The sequence below is a fragment of the Furipterus horrens genome, unplaced genomic scaffold (genome assembly GCF_987537825.1).
Source record: "Furipterus horrens unplaced genomic scaffold, mFurHor1.1.pri manual_scaffold_13, whole genome shotgun sequence".
In the NCBI taxonomy this organism is placed as follows: domain Eukaryota; kingdom Metazoa; phylum Chordata; class Mammalia; order Chiroptera; family Furipteridae; genus Furipterus; species Furipterus horrens.
In genome coordinates, this window is record NW_028327183.1 from 34,933,525 (window position 1) to 34,948,518 (window position 14,994).

At 46.4% G+C, this 14,994-nt stretch overlaps 1 protein-coding gene across 1 annotated transcript in view; it reads left to right on the forward strand.

The window, feature by feature from the left end:
• Positions 1 to 3,105: 3,105 nt before the first annotated feature.
• GPI (glucose-6-phosphate isomerase) overlaps positions 3,106 to 14,994 on the forward strand; it is a 28,523-nt gene continuing 16,634 nt past the window's right edge. Inside the window, exons 1-5 of the mRNA XM_090261149.1 lie at positions 3,106 to 3,340; positions 4,377 to 4,467; positions 4,788 to 4,856; positions 6,307 to 6,426; positions 14,883 to 14,966. Coding sequence (XP_090117275.1) covers positions 3,219 to 3,340; positions 4,377 to 4,467; positions 4,788 to 4,856; positions 6,307 to 6,426; positions 14,883 to 14,966 — 486 coding nt within the window. The 5' untranslated portion in view covers positions 3,106 to 3,218. The remainder of the gene's footprint in view (positions 3,341 to 4,376; positions 4,468 to 4,787; positions 4,857 to 6,306; positions 6,427 to 14,882; positions 14,967 to 14,994) is intronic.

The following is a 14,994-nucleotide window of genomic DNA, read 5'->3' on the forward strand; positions in this document are numbered from 1 at the left end:
TCTTAGTTTAAGTCCATGGGTCGTGCATATAAGTTCTTTGGCTTCTCCCTTTCCTATATTATTCTTAACTTCCCCCCTGTCAATTTTGTACCAACTGATTATGCTTCTTAATCCCTGCACCATTTCCCCATTCCTCCCCTTTCCCCCTCCCAGCTGATAACCTTCCAAATGATCCCCATATCTATGATTCTGTTCCTATTCTGGTTTGCTTAGTTGGATTTTGTTTTTATTTTTTAGATTCAGTTGTTGATAGTTGTGAGTTTGTTGTCATTTTATTGTTCATAGTTTTGATCTTCTTTTTCTTAAGTAAGTCCTTTTGACATTGCATTTAATAATGGCTTGGTGATGATGAACTCTTTTAGCTTTCCCTTGTCTGGGAAGCACTTCATCTGCCTTTCCATTCTAAATGATAGCTTTGCTGGATAGAATAATCTTGGTTGTGGGTCCTTGCTTTTCATCACATTGAATATTGCTTGCCAGTTCCTTCTTGCCTGCAAAGTTTCTTTTGAGAAACCAGCTGATAGTCTTATAGGCACCCCTTTGTAGGCAACTCTCTGCTTCTCGCTGCTTTTAGGATTGTCTCTTTATCTTTCACCTTTGGCATTTTAATCATGATGTGTCTTGGTGTAGTCCCCTCTGCGTTCGGCTCGCCCGGGACTCTCTGTGCTTCCTGGACTTGTATGTCTATTTCCCTCCCAAAATTTGGGACGTTTTCCTCCATTATTTTTTCACATAAGTTTTCAATTTCTTGCTCTTTCTCTTCTCCTTTGGCACCCCCATGATTCAGATCTTGGCATGTTTAAAGTTGTCCCAGAGGTTCCCAAACCTCTCCTCATTTTTTTCAATTCTTGTTTCCTCATTCTGTACTGGTTGACTGTTTTTTTTCTTCCTTATGTTCCAAATCATTGATTTGAACCCTGGTTTTCTTCCCTTCACCATTGGTTTTATGTGGATTTTCCTTCATTTCACTTAGCATAGCCTTCACTTCTTTCCTTATGCGTTTGCGTACTCAAGCATATCTGTCAAGTCTGTGAGCATCTTTATTACCAGTGTTTTGAATTCTGCATCTGTTAGGTGGGCTCTCTCCTCATTGCTTAGTTCTCCCACTGGAACCTTGATCCGTTCCCCCTTTTGGGCCATACTTCTCTGTCTCCGCATCTTGACAGGCTCCTGTATTTGTTTGACTCTGTGTCTTAGGCAGAGCTGTTGCTCCTGTTATGTTGTAAGGGGCGGAGCCTTAGGGATTCATCAGTACAGGGTGACCTGTTTCACCATGTTGTGGCGCTGTATGTGGGGGAGGGGTCTGAGAGAGAACAATGCTACTTGCCCAGCACTCGCCCCTTTTCCAGGCACTTCTTCCTCTTCTGTATGGGACTGGCGCCTCTCTAGCTGTGGCTCTGGCCGTCGTTCCCAGAGTGGGTGGGTCTGTGGATGTTCTAGGACCGTGGGGGCCCTTTAAACAAGCATAATCCACTGAGAGACCGGCATTTTCTACCTCCACTCCAACCCCCTTTGGTTTGCACAGTCAGAAGCCACGAGGCTTGAGTTTCCCTTGCGCTGGGACCATGGGCTGTGTGGTCTGGTGAGAAGCTGGGAACGCTCCCCAGGTGTCCCTCCTGACTTTTTAAAATGTGTAACTATGCTTTCCGTCAGCCTGCCATTGCCGCTGCTGCCTCCACCACCACCACATCCTCTCTGTCCCAGCTCCGCCCCTCTTACCTGTCTGGATGAGTACTTCTTCATATCTTTGTTTGTTGGACTTCCATGCATTTTGATTTTTTGGAATTTCTGGTTGTTTCTAGTTTTGAGGTAGTTGTATTCATTCTTAGTTGTGGAGCGAGATGCAGCATGTCTGTCTATGACTCCATCTTGGCCGTATTTATTTATTTTTAGAGAGAGGGGAAGGGAGGGAGAGAGGGGGAGAAACATCAATGTGTGGTTGCCTTTCATGTGCCTTCAGCTGGCGGCCTGGCCTGCAACCCAGGCATGTGCCTTGACTGGGAATTGAAACAGCAACCTTTGGTTCGCAGGCCAGCACTCAATCCACTGAGCCACACCAGCCAGGGCTGTCAAATACATTTTAAAAATTCAACATGTCCAAAAACAGATCATGATCTTTCCCCCAAAACTTGCATCTCTGAGAGATGCAATAACAATTCAATTTTCCACGAATTCAGTTAGAAAACTGGATGTCATCCTTGACCATTGTTTATCTCTCTCTCACCAGGAAATTGTCAATTCTTCACTCACAATCTGTCCAGGACAGCATTCCCAACTCCTACTATCTTGTCCAAAGCCACCTTTGTCCTTGACCAGCATTATTGCAGTGGCCTCCTGCCTGTTGTTCTTTCTTCCTTTCCTGTTGCATTGTAGGTCTGATCTGTTGTAAAACAATGGGATGATAGCCCTCCTCTGCTGAGAACCCTTCAATGGCTTCCCATCTCTCAGAATAAAAACTCAAGTTCTCATGAGTTACAAGGTGTGTATAATCTTGTTGCCTTCCTTCCCTCTCTGACTCAACTATCATTCTCCCCTCCTTCACTCCACTCCAGCCAACTTGCCTCCTTCTGCTTCTGAAATATCTAAGCATGTTCCTGGGAATTCTACAGATGCTCTTCCATTTGCCTGAACACTTTTCCCCTAGATATCCTATTGGCCCGCTTTCTCGCCTTCTTGAGGCTTTTGCTCTAATACACCTCATTAGTGATTTTCCCTTGACCATTCCATTAAAAATTGCAACCCCCATTCCTAGCACCCGTTCAAGTTTTCCTTTTCTCAATAACACAGCATATGATGTACCATATATTTTAGTTATTTAAATGTCACTTAATAGCCACAGCACCTGGAACACTCCCTGTAACACAGAAAGTGTTCGGAGTTGTGTTAAACGAATGAACGAATGAACGAATGAACGAATGAACGAATGAAGCAGATTGCGCACGGAGAGCTTGGCCTCGGTCCTCAGTCACGTCCAGGCAGAGGTCACAGAAGGGCAGCACAAGTGGCCAACCTGCTGCAGGGAGAGGCCAGCAGAGGCCCCAGAGCCAGGAAGCTGGCAAGGACATCCGGTGGACGCGGAGGGCGGGGCCTGGCAGGCGGGGAGGGGCCGGGCGCCTGCGCCATAAAGACCGCTGCTCCTGGACCCCGCTTGCTTTACTTCACCAGCCCTTCCTGTGCCTCCGCTCACGTCCCAGCCTGTGCAGCCAGCTCCCTTCGCCATGGTCGCGCTCACCAAGAATCCGCAGTTCCAGAAGCTGCAGGAATGGTACCGTGAGCACGGCTCTGACCTCAACTTGCGCCGCCTTTTCGAAGGGGACAAGGAACGCTTCAATCATTTCAGGTGCGCACAGGGCCACAGGCCAGCGGGGCTTGCAGGCAGGGATCCAGGCGCGCCGGGCCGCAGCACACAAGCTCGAGGTGTGCCGGGCAAGGGCCGGGGGCCAGACGGGTGGTCCATGGGGTTCCCAGGCCACGGATCAGGACTCGGGCCGCACTTCGTCCTTGACGCCTCCTTGAAGCAGGTTCCTGGGGACTCGCCGGTGGTCCTGGGGCTACTGGTCATAAGAAGTGGGCCCTCTGCGGCTCCCCCTGCACGGGGACATGCCCCTCACCTTCCTCCTGTCCCCACCCTGCAGCCCTCGCGAGAAGGGACTCCTTCAGCTGTTGTGAGGAGAGGGCCCTCGCTGACGCAGCAGGCTGGGAAGAGCTGAGGGCTTGGGACCATCTGCGGGGTGCCGTCAGGGTAGGGCAGGCCGGGGGGATTGCGGGGAGCCTGGTGGAATGGTGGAGGTGTGGGGACATGATTCCTGCCAAAGAGGCTAGGTCCAGAGACTTGTGAAAGACCAGGAAATGGAAAGGAGTCCATTAGAGGACATCTTGGTGGGGGTGGAGGTTGGGCAGGGGGGGGGAATGGGGCCCAGCGTGCTCTGGAGCAGGTGTTTAGGGAGAGGAGTTCTGGGCCTCCATCTGGAAGTCCCCGATGGCCAGCCCTGTCATCTGGGTCCTTCCCTGAGTAAGCCGAGTGGCCTAGTGGAAGTGCTGGGAGGGGCTGATCCCTCCCTGGACTAGAGAGGGAGAGTGCACCTAGCTCTCTGTCTTCCCACCCTGCAGCTCATTTTTAGTGGAGGAATGGCTCCTCACCCAGAGACAGCATCTTCCTTAGGAGGGTGGCCCTTTTCACTCTGCTGCTGCTGCAGTTCAGCCTAGTGAGCAGACAGGTGACAGACACCACCAGTGTGCTGGGCAGCTGAGGCCTGTTTGGGTGTGGCACAAGGAGGATTTTTTTTTTCTTTTCTGGAAGCAGTTCTGGTCAGGGAGCAGGCTGGGGTAGGGGGAACCTGGGCTGGTGATCAACAGCTGGTGCCATCTTTCTACAGCTTGACACTCAATACCAACCATGGGCGTATTCTGGTGGATTATTCCAAGAACCTTGTGACGGAAGGTGTAATGCAGATGCTGGTGGACCTGGTAATGTTCTGCTGTGGGAGACTTGGCCTGTGTCCCATGGTGGGATGGGCAGGCTGGGTTCCTGGGAACCCCACTTCCTTGAGCATCTTTACTTCCTTCTCTCAGTGGACCTCAGAGACTGCCTGTGTGCCAATGCAGGGCTCCGAGCTCTTGGCCTGGGCTCAGGTTCTGAGCACACCCTTCCCAGGCACTGGGGGAGGACACCAGGCTGCAGCCATCTGTCAGCCCCACCTGGGGCCGCACCAAGCCTTATGCTTCGGAGCTTGGACTCTTGGTGGCTAATGTGGGTGGTACCAGGCCTCAGTGTTTTTTCTTCACAGGCCAAGTCCAGGGGTGTGGAGGCTGCCCGGGAGCACATGTTCACTGGCGAGAAGATCAACTTCACTGAGGTGAGCAGGCCTGAGGGAGCAATAGACTTCTCAGGTTCTCCAGGGCCTCTTCCTTCTCTTTAAAGTTCATGTGACCGTTAGCTTCACCGTGTCTTCACCCCTCCTCTTAGGCAATGCTTTTGCTTAACAAGGGACCTGAAGGTCTGCTTCCTCCAGCAAGTTGCTCAGCCTTGGGGTGTGTCTTCCCCAAGACTGATGATCTGGATCTGGTGAGCGAGGAATGGCTCCCAGAGCATGGTATCTGCTTAGGGAAAGTACATCTCAAGTCTGCAGGGAGAGGGCTTCTCAAGGCATATCTGGAGAACTTAACTCTCATGCAGCTTTGCTGCAAGTTTTATTAGTAAAAAGAAGAATCTTATGTCAAAAGATCAATCTCCTCAGTGGTAGGAGTCAATAAAAAACAGTGATAATGCCAGGCTTTGGGGGCCCTGTTCCTGAATTGCTTTGGAAGCCTGGAGGCATAATAATCACTGAGCACTCAGAGGCTGGGCCTCAGAATATTATCTTCTTTTACATGTGAGAAACCTGAGGCTCAGAGGTCAAGTCACTTATCCAAGATATATCTCTAAGAGGCAGAGTCAGGATTCAAACACAAATCTCTTTTTGTAATCTTGCACTGCTAACTTAGGCTAAGAGACACTGCAGTCAAGGAGGGCTTCCTGGAGGGGTGCATTTGCCTGTTGAATGTGGGAGAGGAGTTGGGTGGGGCAGGATAGCATGAAGCCCTTCCCCTTAGCAAGCCTCTCTCCCTAGGCTGGAGTCCCCAGATCATCTGTTTCCTGCTTACCTGGTATCTTTAGATCTGTTTCCCTCAAGGACTCCTCTGCTGGCTTCAGCTTGATGAGACTGTTTCTCTCACATCACAAGGCCAGCTGCTGGCACTGATCATAGACTTAGGGTCCAGTTTGTTTCTGGCCGTTGGGGTGATGGGGCTGCTTGGTGAGAGAAGCTTGAGTTGCCTGCTTTGCCTTATATTCAGGGGGCTGGGAGCACTTTTCAAAAGATGCCAGCAAATACTGTGTACTTTGATCAGGAAGATGAAATGATGTGAGGCTTAAGGAGCCCTAGTCCCCTGCAATCTCTAGTCCCCTGAAGCCATTGCTTATCAGCAGTGTTGTCACCACTCTCCACCTCTGCTCTCTGTTCCTCTTCCCTTATCTTTTCACACTAAAAACCTAGGGGCTCTGGGGCCTATTCTAGGCTGGTTCCAGTCTCTGTCCCCTTGTGACCATCTGCAGGACATAAGGGAGCAGCACTATCTTATCTTCCACCAGGGGCCTGGGGTAGCCCCTATTTCCATAAGCACATAGTAGGTTCTCAATATGAGACCATGGAACTGACAGAGACCTCAGGAGGTTGAGCCAACTCTCGGGGCCACACTGCTTTATGCCCAGCTGGGAATGTAGCTGCCCTGGGGTGGGGATCTTCTCACTCTGACTCTCGTCCCCAGAATCGGGCAGTGCTTCACGTGGCCTTACGGAACCGGTCAAACACACCCATTGTGGTGGATGGCAAGGATGTGATGCCAGAGGTCAACAGGGTCCTGGAAAAGATGAAGTCTTTCTGTCAGGTAAGCAGCTGCTGGGCTGGACTTGCCTTTCGCTCAGTGGTTCTCAACCTTCCTAATGCCGCGACCCTTTAATACAGTTCCTCATGTGGTGGTGACCCCCAACCATAACTAAAGTATAGTGATTAATCACAAAAACAATATGTAATTATATATGTGTTTTCCGATGGTCTTAGGTGACCCCTGTGAAAGGGTCGTTCGACCCCCAAAGGGGTCGCGACCCACAGGTTGAGAACTGCTTTAGCTGAATGCGTGCATATATTTGGGAATTTGGAGGCCCTGATGGGCCACCCCTCCACTCTCCTTGGAGAGGACTCAAGCCCTCAATGCAGCCTGAGTTGGGACGGTCTGTGTGATTGCTGGCCCTTGGGGGCTCTGCTAAGGCACAAATTTCCCTGAACCTGTTCTGAAGAAACCCACCACTGGCAGCAGCAGAGCAGCTTCCTTCCTGAACTATAGACCCCTGTGGGCTCATGGACAAACTGGCCAATGGCCGAGACTGAAAAGAAAACGGAGGTTCCTGTTGGATGGGAGAGTGCTTTCTGTAATCTCTAGTCATATGCCTTTATTGCCACATCTAGAACTAGATAAAATAAATGTGTTAAATTTTTTTTCAAAACACTCCCAACAACTCCAAAGGCTTCCTCTGCATGTAAATATACACCTGTCTCCTCCTTGTTGAAATATACACATACCCACATGTACACACACAGGTTCATTTTTACCTGCTTTTCTGCAGCTTACTGGTCCTTATAAACCTGTATGGGATATCCCTATGTCAGCATTAATGCACATAACGTTTTTCTGAGTGGGGATTTAGGGGTGTATCGTCAGAGACCAGCTGGAGGTTTTACCACATCAACAATGTTGCCTCAGTGTCTTTCCCAGGGGTGATTCTTCAATGGGTGGCAGACGTCCTCAAGCCTGGAATACAAGGGTGATGTCTGTGGGCTGGTCTGTGTGGGTGTGTACACCTTTGTTATGTGTGCTCTGGGAGTGATAATCTGGGCTCTGGTCAGCTTGTACCTGAAAGTAGTGGCCCTCATGTGGCTGGTCAAATTCTGATTGCTTTGGCTAAGAGCCATTTGAGACCTGAAATGGCAGGAGGTGATCTGGGCATCAGTCCTAGAAGCCTGGTAATCAAATGAGTAGTACTTCCCAGGGCGGGGAAGGCTGGGGATCTTGATGGGAATCTGGTTTCCAGAATGTTTCTTAACAGTGGTTGGTATGTGTGATGGCCCCTGAGTGTGGGGAACAGCATTTCCAGCCATCTGCTTGAGTGGCAGAGCTGATATGCCTGGGAAGCCTGCTGCTCAGAGGTTTGATCAGTTGTTGTGTGCTCAGGCCCTGGCTGGTGTGGCTCAGTGGGTTGGGCATGTAGCCTGCAAAGTGAAAGGTCGCTGATTCAATTCCCAGTCAGGGCACATGCCTGGTTTGTGGGCCCTGCCCTCAGTTGGGGTCGTGCAAGAAACAGCTGATAGATGTTTCTCTCCCTCTCTTTCTCCCTCCCTTCTCCTCTCTCTAAAAATAAAGAAATAAAGTTCACGAATCCCTTGTGGAGAGTACGCCACTGGCTGTCTGGGGAGCTGTTTCTAGGAAAGTCCTTCCTTACAGTAGGCTGTTGGAGTACCTGACTCAGACTGATGGGGTATTTATAGTATAAAAAAGCTGCTGAATGGCAACAATTCCGTGGTGAGGAACACTGCCCATGGCTATGCTCTTAAAAGTTCACTGAAATTGGATGAAGATGTTTGCCATGACCTTGATTGTAATAGCAAAAACCAAAAACAACATGAGCTAATTTATCAGAGGGGACTGATCAGTAAAATCAGTGTATGTTCATATACTATAGGAATTAGGAAGCATCATTAAGAATTAGGGAGCTACAGTTGCATTGACCTGCCAATCTGTTCAGGATGTACTCTAAAATTAAAAAAGGAAGCCACAGAATTGGTGTGTGTTGTAAAACATCATCTGGTCAAATAAAGGGTGCGTGTAGTTTTATTAAAGATATACACATTTTCCCCTCTGAGATGCTTTATTATAATAAAACTTTATGGTGAGATTGAAGGTTGAGAAAATGTTCAACATATTCCCTTTCTGTACTGATAGAAATTTTTTCATAGGTTAATTACTTTTTAAAGCATAAATAAAAGTTGCTGGGTCTTCAAATTACTCCAGAATTTAGCAGCTGAAAACAACAACCAACATATCTGTGAATCAGGAATTTGCAGTGTCTCCGCTAGCTGGTTCTGCCTCAGGTTTCATGAAGTCATAGTTAAGATGTTGGCCCAGGGTTACACTCATTTATCAATTGATTGATTGATTGATTTTATTGATTTTAGAGACAGGAAGGGAGAAAAAAACATTGATTTTTGTTGTTGTTATTGTTGTTCCACTTATTATGCATTCATTAGTTCATTCTTGTATGTGCCCTGACCAGGGATCGAAACTGCAACCTTAGCACATTGGGATGATGCTCCAACCAACTGAGATATCCAGCCAGGGCAAGGTTACACTCATTTAAAGTCTTGATGGGGCCTGCAGGATATGTTTCCAAGTGACTCACTTGCAGTTAGTGCTGGCTTTTGGGAGCCTTCAGTTCCGTACCAGGTGGACCTCTCCACAGGCTCTTTGAGAATTCTCATGACAAGGCAGCTGATATTCCCCAGAGTGAGTGGTCTGAAGTGCCTCAAGGTCTTTTATGAGCTGGCATCAGAAATTACACTCTTTGAGCCCTGGCTGGTATGACTCAGTGGATTGAGCACCAACCTGCGAACCAAAGGGTTGCCAGATTGATTCCCTGTCGGGCGCATGCCTGGGTTGTGGGCCAGGTCCCCAGTTGGGGGCATGAGAGAGGTAACCGCACATTGATGTTTCCCTCCTTCTCTTTCTCCCTCCCTCTCCCCCAGCTCTCTAAAAATAGGTAAATAAAATCTTTTAAACAATTAAAAAAAAAAAAAGAAATTACTTTGATTTCTGTAATACCCTATTGGTTTTACAGGTCAGCCCTGATGAGAGTGGGAGGGGACTATATAAGGACATGAGTGCAATTCGGGGAGGTGAGGATCATTGGGAACCATCTTGGAAGTTGACTACCATACTTTGCCCTCTGGCTCCCATTGATTCATCATGTTCCTTCTGCATGCAAAATGTCCTCAGTCCCCTTCTTTTGAGGTGATATCCCATTACAGTATTAGCTAGAAGTCAAGAACTCATCATTTAACTTAGGTATAGGGGGGTGCTGGGCAGAGGGGAGCAAAGGGAAAAGAAATTGGGATGACTATAACAGTATAATCAATAAAATATACAAAAATACATACATACATAAATTAGATACAGGTATAGTAATACCTGAATGTTTTTTAATACAGCATAAATACAGCTCCTTTTGATCTGAGACATGGGAATTAAAGAGATAAGTTATTTACCCCTTCACACTCCCAAAATACAATGATGAAATAAGCATAGGATAACTGATAAGACAATTCCTTTTCAAAAAGAGGGGAAAGCCCTGGCTTATGTGGCTCAGTGGATTGTGCCTGGCCTGTGAACCAAAAGGTTGCTGGTTCAAATCCCCACCAGGGCACATGCCTGGGTTGTGGGCCAGGTCAGGTGAAAGACAACCAATTTCTCTCACATGTTGATGTTTCTCTCTGTGTCTCCTTCCCTTCCCATCTATCTAAAAATAAAAATATAAATAAATAAATAAAATCTTTTTAAAAAAAGGAGAGAGAGAGAGAGGGCGCAAAAGGGAGGCACACAGGAGCCATTGGACCAAAGCAATTTTGAAATCTAGCAGGACACATGTTGGCAGTTACTTGGTTAGTACTCAAAGCTTGGGAATCATTCTTTAGGAATTTTGGCTTTGCCTTTATTTATCACTTTTACATGAAAAGTGCTTTGTTTGCAACTGCACAATTTTCTCAGCCTGCTTATTGCCTGTAGAAATGTGGGTATCTAAAGCCCTGGCTGCTGTGGCTCAGTGGATTGAGCGTCGACCAAGTGTCGCTGGTTTGATTCCCAGTCAGGGCACATTACTAGGTTGCATGTCAGGTCCTCAGTTGGGGGCGCAAGTGAGAGGCAACCACACAGTGATGTTTCTCTCTCTCTCTTTCTCCTTTGCCCTCTCTCTAAAAATAAATAAATAAATAAACAAAACTAACAAATAAATAAATTTAAAAAAAAAAAAGAAAGAAAGAAATGTGGGTATCTAAAGACTTTTTTTCCCCTTTGTACAATCTGGCCCTTTTAGTCCAAGTTGGTGGTGTTTCTGACAATTCAGTTATCTTGAAAACTTTGTGGGTCTCCTGTGAAACTTACTAGGGGTTCACTTCATTAGACAAAAGCAATACTCAAAGTTCTTCAAGATAAGTCCTCTTCTTGAGATCACACTGACAGTATTCTTGAGCTTCTTAGAAGCCTTATCTTTGACCAAATTGTTCTCCATGTTATAGCCATAGCTTTTTCTGAGGTCTTAACAAAGGGTTTACAGTTATATTTTCAGTTTTGTCTTTATACTGTGCTTTTGTGATGGTGCCCTGCATTTGGTCTTTGCCAAGAAGCCACCTCTTAATTTTGGCATCACTTGCTTTCTGCAGAGGCTGGGAATTTTCAACCCAACACTCCCTGGCTTTTTGTTTAAAAGTTTTTCCTTTATCTTGTTTCTCTCCTCTTGTATTTTTACTGTAAGCACCAAAAATCCAGGTAGTTCCTTTAATACAGTGAAAATCCCTGTAGCAATATCATCCAGATTGTAAATAGGTTTATCTTTTAATTTTCCTGTTAATGCAGGCAACAGTCTTGTTAAAATTTCTGTCACTACATAACAAGGATTCTTTTCCCTCCAATTTCCAATAATGTTTTCCTTCCTTTTCTTCAAATCCACATAAGCAGCCTGTTTGAGGACTATCAAATTTCTGCTAACAGTCTCCTCCAGTGTTTTTTTTGTTTGTTTGTTTTTTGTTTTTGTATTTCCCTAACTCTCCTCAAGGTTCTTTTAGCTTTTGGCCACAAATTTTTGGTTTTTGTTATGACAGTATTCTACTTTGGTAGGGGTTTCTGGTATCAAAGTCTGCATTTTAGTTATTTATCATTTTATAACAAATTACACCCAGCCTTGGCTTAAAACATCAGTAAACATTCATCTTACAGAGTTTATTATTTTTTCTTTCTTTTTTAAAGTATATTTTATTGATTATGCTGTTATAGTTGTCCCAGTTTTTTTTCCCTTTGCCCACTCAACCTAGTACCCACTTCCCCCCAGCAATTCCTCCCCTTAGTTCATGTCCATGGATTGTGCAGATAAGTTCTTTGGCTTTTCCCTTTCCTTTACTATTCTTAACATCCCCCCATCTATTTTGTCCCTACCAATTATGCTCCTTAATCCTTGTATCTTTCCCCCCATTCTCCCCCTCCCTGCTGATAACCCTCCATATGGTCTCAATGTCTGTGATTCTGCTCCTGTTCTAGTTGTTTGCTTAGTTTGTTTTTTAGATTCAGTTGTTGGCAGTTGTGAGTCTGTTGTCATTTTATTGTTCATAGTTTCAGTCTTTTTCTTAAATAGGTCCCTTTAATGTTTCATATAATAAGGGCTTGGTGAGATGAACCCCTTTAGCTTCACCTTGTCTGGGAAGCACTTTATCTTCCCTTCCATTCTAAATGATAGCTTTGCTGGATAGAGTAATCTTGGTTGTAGGTCCTTGCTTTTCATCACTTTGAATACTTCTTGCCAGTCCCTTCTTGCCTGCAAAGTTTCTTTTCAGAAATCAGCCAATAATCTTTTTTTCTTATATTTTTTGGGGGGGACCCCTGCTCTGTAACAATTCCCCTCTCTTAGACTTAAGACCCTTTATAATCTTATAAAGGACAATGGGCAAAGGTCTCGTGCTCTCTAGGTGCTTCAAGCTGGACATGGTCATCGTCCCACCTACCCTTGGGTCCAGAAATCCCTAATAAGAGTGTGGGTGTGGAGGGGAGGGTGGCCTTCCCACATGGGAAAGGATCTTGCAGAGTCCAGGTCAGTTGGCTGTCCCTGGGCAACAACTAGCTCGGTTTAACAAGCTGGCATCCTTGTTGTATTCTGGGGGCAACAGATATGGCAACAGGATTAGAAGGCATCATTAAAACCATAACCACTAGATGACAAAAGGCACGGGTTAATTTTTCAATGTCCCACATTAGGCAAAAAAAGGGCTTCTTTGGAGGAAGGTGTGCAAGGCACATCACACCTGTCCAAAGCCCTTTTGCTCACTATACTTAGTTTGGACTGAGGGGAATATTTTAGGTTTCCTTCTCAGCTGATAGTCTTATAGGCACCCCTTCATAGGTAACTCTTCTCTTACTGCTTTTAAGATTCTCTCTTTATCTTTAACCTTTGGCATTTTCATTATGACGTGTCTTGGTGTGGTCCTCCTTAGGCCTAGCTTGTTTGGTACTCTCTGTGCTTCCTTGACTTGTATGTCTGTTTCCTTCACCAAATTAGGAAAGTACTCCTTCATTATTTTTTCACATAGGTTTTCAATTTCATGCTTTTGCTCTTCTTCTGGCACCACTGTGATTTGGATGTTGGCACGTTTAAAGTTGTCCCAGAGGTTCCTAAGCCTCTCCTCGCATTTTTCAGTTCTTGTTTCTTAATCTGTACTAGTTGACTGTTTCTTCCTTATGTTCCAAATCATTGATGTGAACTCTGGTTTCCTTCCCTTCACCATTGGTTAAATGTGGATTTTCCTTTGTTTCACTTAGCTTAGCCTTCACTTCTTCCCTGTGCGTTGGCCATACTGAAGCATATCTGTCAAGTCTGTGAGAATCATCATCACCAGTGTTTTGAAAACTTCATTTGTTAGGTTGGCTATCTCCTTGTCGATTTGTTCTCCTACTGGAACCTTAATCTGCTCCCTCTTTTGGGCCATACTTCTCTGTCTCCTCAACTTGACAGCCTCCTCTGTTTGCCTCTGTGTCTTAGGTAGAGCTGTTGCATCTGTTATGTTGTAAGGGTGGAGCCTTAGGTATTCATCACTGTGGGGCAACCCGTTACACCACGTTGTGGTGCTGAATATGGGGGAGGGATCAGAGAGGGACCAATGCCATTTGGTTAGCACTCACCCCTTTTCCAGGCACTTCTCCCTGTTCCCATGTGGGACTGGTGCCGCTCTAGCTGTTGGCCTGATTGTAGTTCCCAGGGTGGGTGGGTTTGTGGGTGTTCTAGGACCGTGGGGGCCCTCTAAACAAATGGACTCTGCTGAGAGACCAGCAGTTTCTTCTGCAACACCAACTCCCTCTGGTTTTCACTGCCAGAAGCCATGAGGCTTTAATTTCCCTGGCGCTGGAACTATGAGCTCCACAGTCTGGTGTGGGGCTGGGATCGCTCCCCAGGTGTCCCTCCCGACTTTCATACTGTTTGAATGCTCTTTCCACTGGTTGGCCCCAGCCACTGCCTAAGCTGCTCTTGCTGCCACCACTGCCACACCACATCCTCTCTTCCCCTTCTCCCCACCTCCTACCTGTCTGGATGAGTATTGCTTCTTTATATCTTTGTCTGTTGGACTTCCATGCAGTTCAGTTTTCTGGTAGTTCTGGTTGTTTTTAGTTTTGAGGTAGTTATATTTCTTCTTATTGTTGTGCAAGGAGGTGAAGCGTGTCTAATACGCCTCCATCTTGGTCAGAAGTTTCACATAGTTTGTATAGGTCAGAAACATCAAAGTGGCTTAGCTTACCTGGTTGGTCTTGGTTTTGGGATCTCTCTTGAGGTTGTCATCAAGATGTTTGCCAAGACTGCACTTATCTGAATGTTTTGCGAGTTCTGGAGGATCTTCTTCCAATGTGGTTTCCGTTCATGGATGGTGAATTGGCCCTGGCTGTTGGAAGAACACCTCAGTTCCTTACCACATGGGTTTCTTCGTGTGATGTTCTCTGTGTTTGTACAATATAGTAGGTGACTTCACCAAAAGTGAGTGATACAAGAGAACAAAGCTGAACCTACAAGGCCTTTTATACCCCAGCTTTTGAAGTCATGCTTCATCATGTTCACAGTATTTTGATGGGTGCACAGGTCAACTCTGTTCAGCATGGGGGTCTATGCTGGTGTGTGAATACCAGGAGGCAAGAATCACTGGGGTCCATTTGGAGGTTGGCTGCCTGTCTGATACTCCTTTTTTCAGTACAGACTAGTCACAGTAATTGGCATTTCACATCTCTTGGTCTCTGGTGTATTGGGTTCTGCTGAGAGTTCGCCCTTGTTTTATAAATTCTGATAATGTTACTGTGAGGTGGGGATGTCATCCCACTTTCCTAATGATGAAATAGTTGGGGGTGGGTGTTGCAGAGATTTCCCACTCAATAGGTCCCTGTGAGGGTCTAAAGGGTAGGACTGAGGTGTAACAATGCCAAAGTATTGATATTTTTAAGCAGCAGCTTATCCTCAGAGGTTTGGGCTGATCACATTTCTTGTTCTGTACCAGCGTGTCCGGAGCAGTGACTGGAAGGGGTACTCAGGCAAGCCAATCACAGACGTCATTAACATCGGCATCGGTGGCTCTGACCTGGTAAGGAGAGGATAGTCTTGGCATGGGG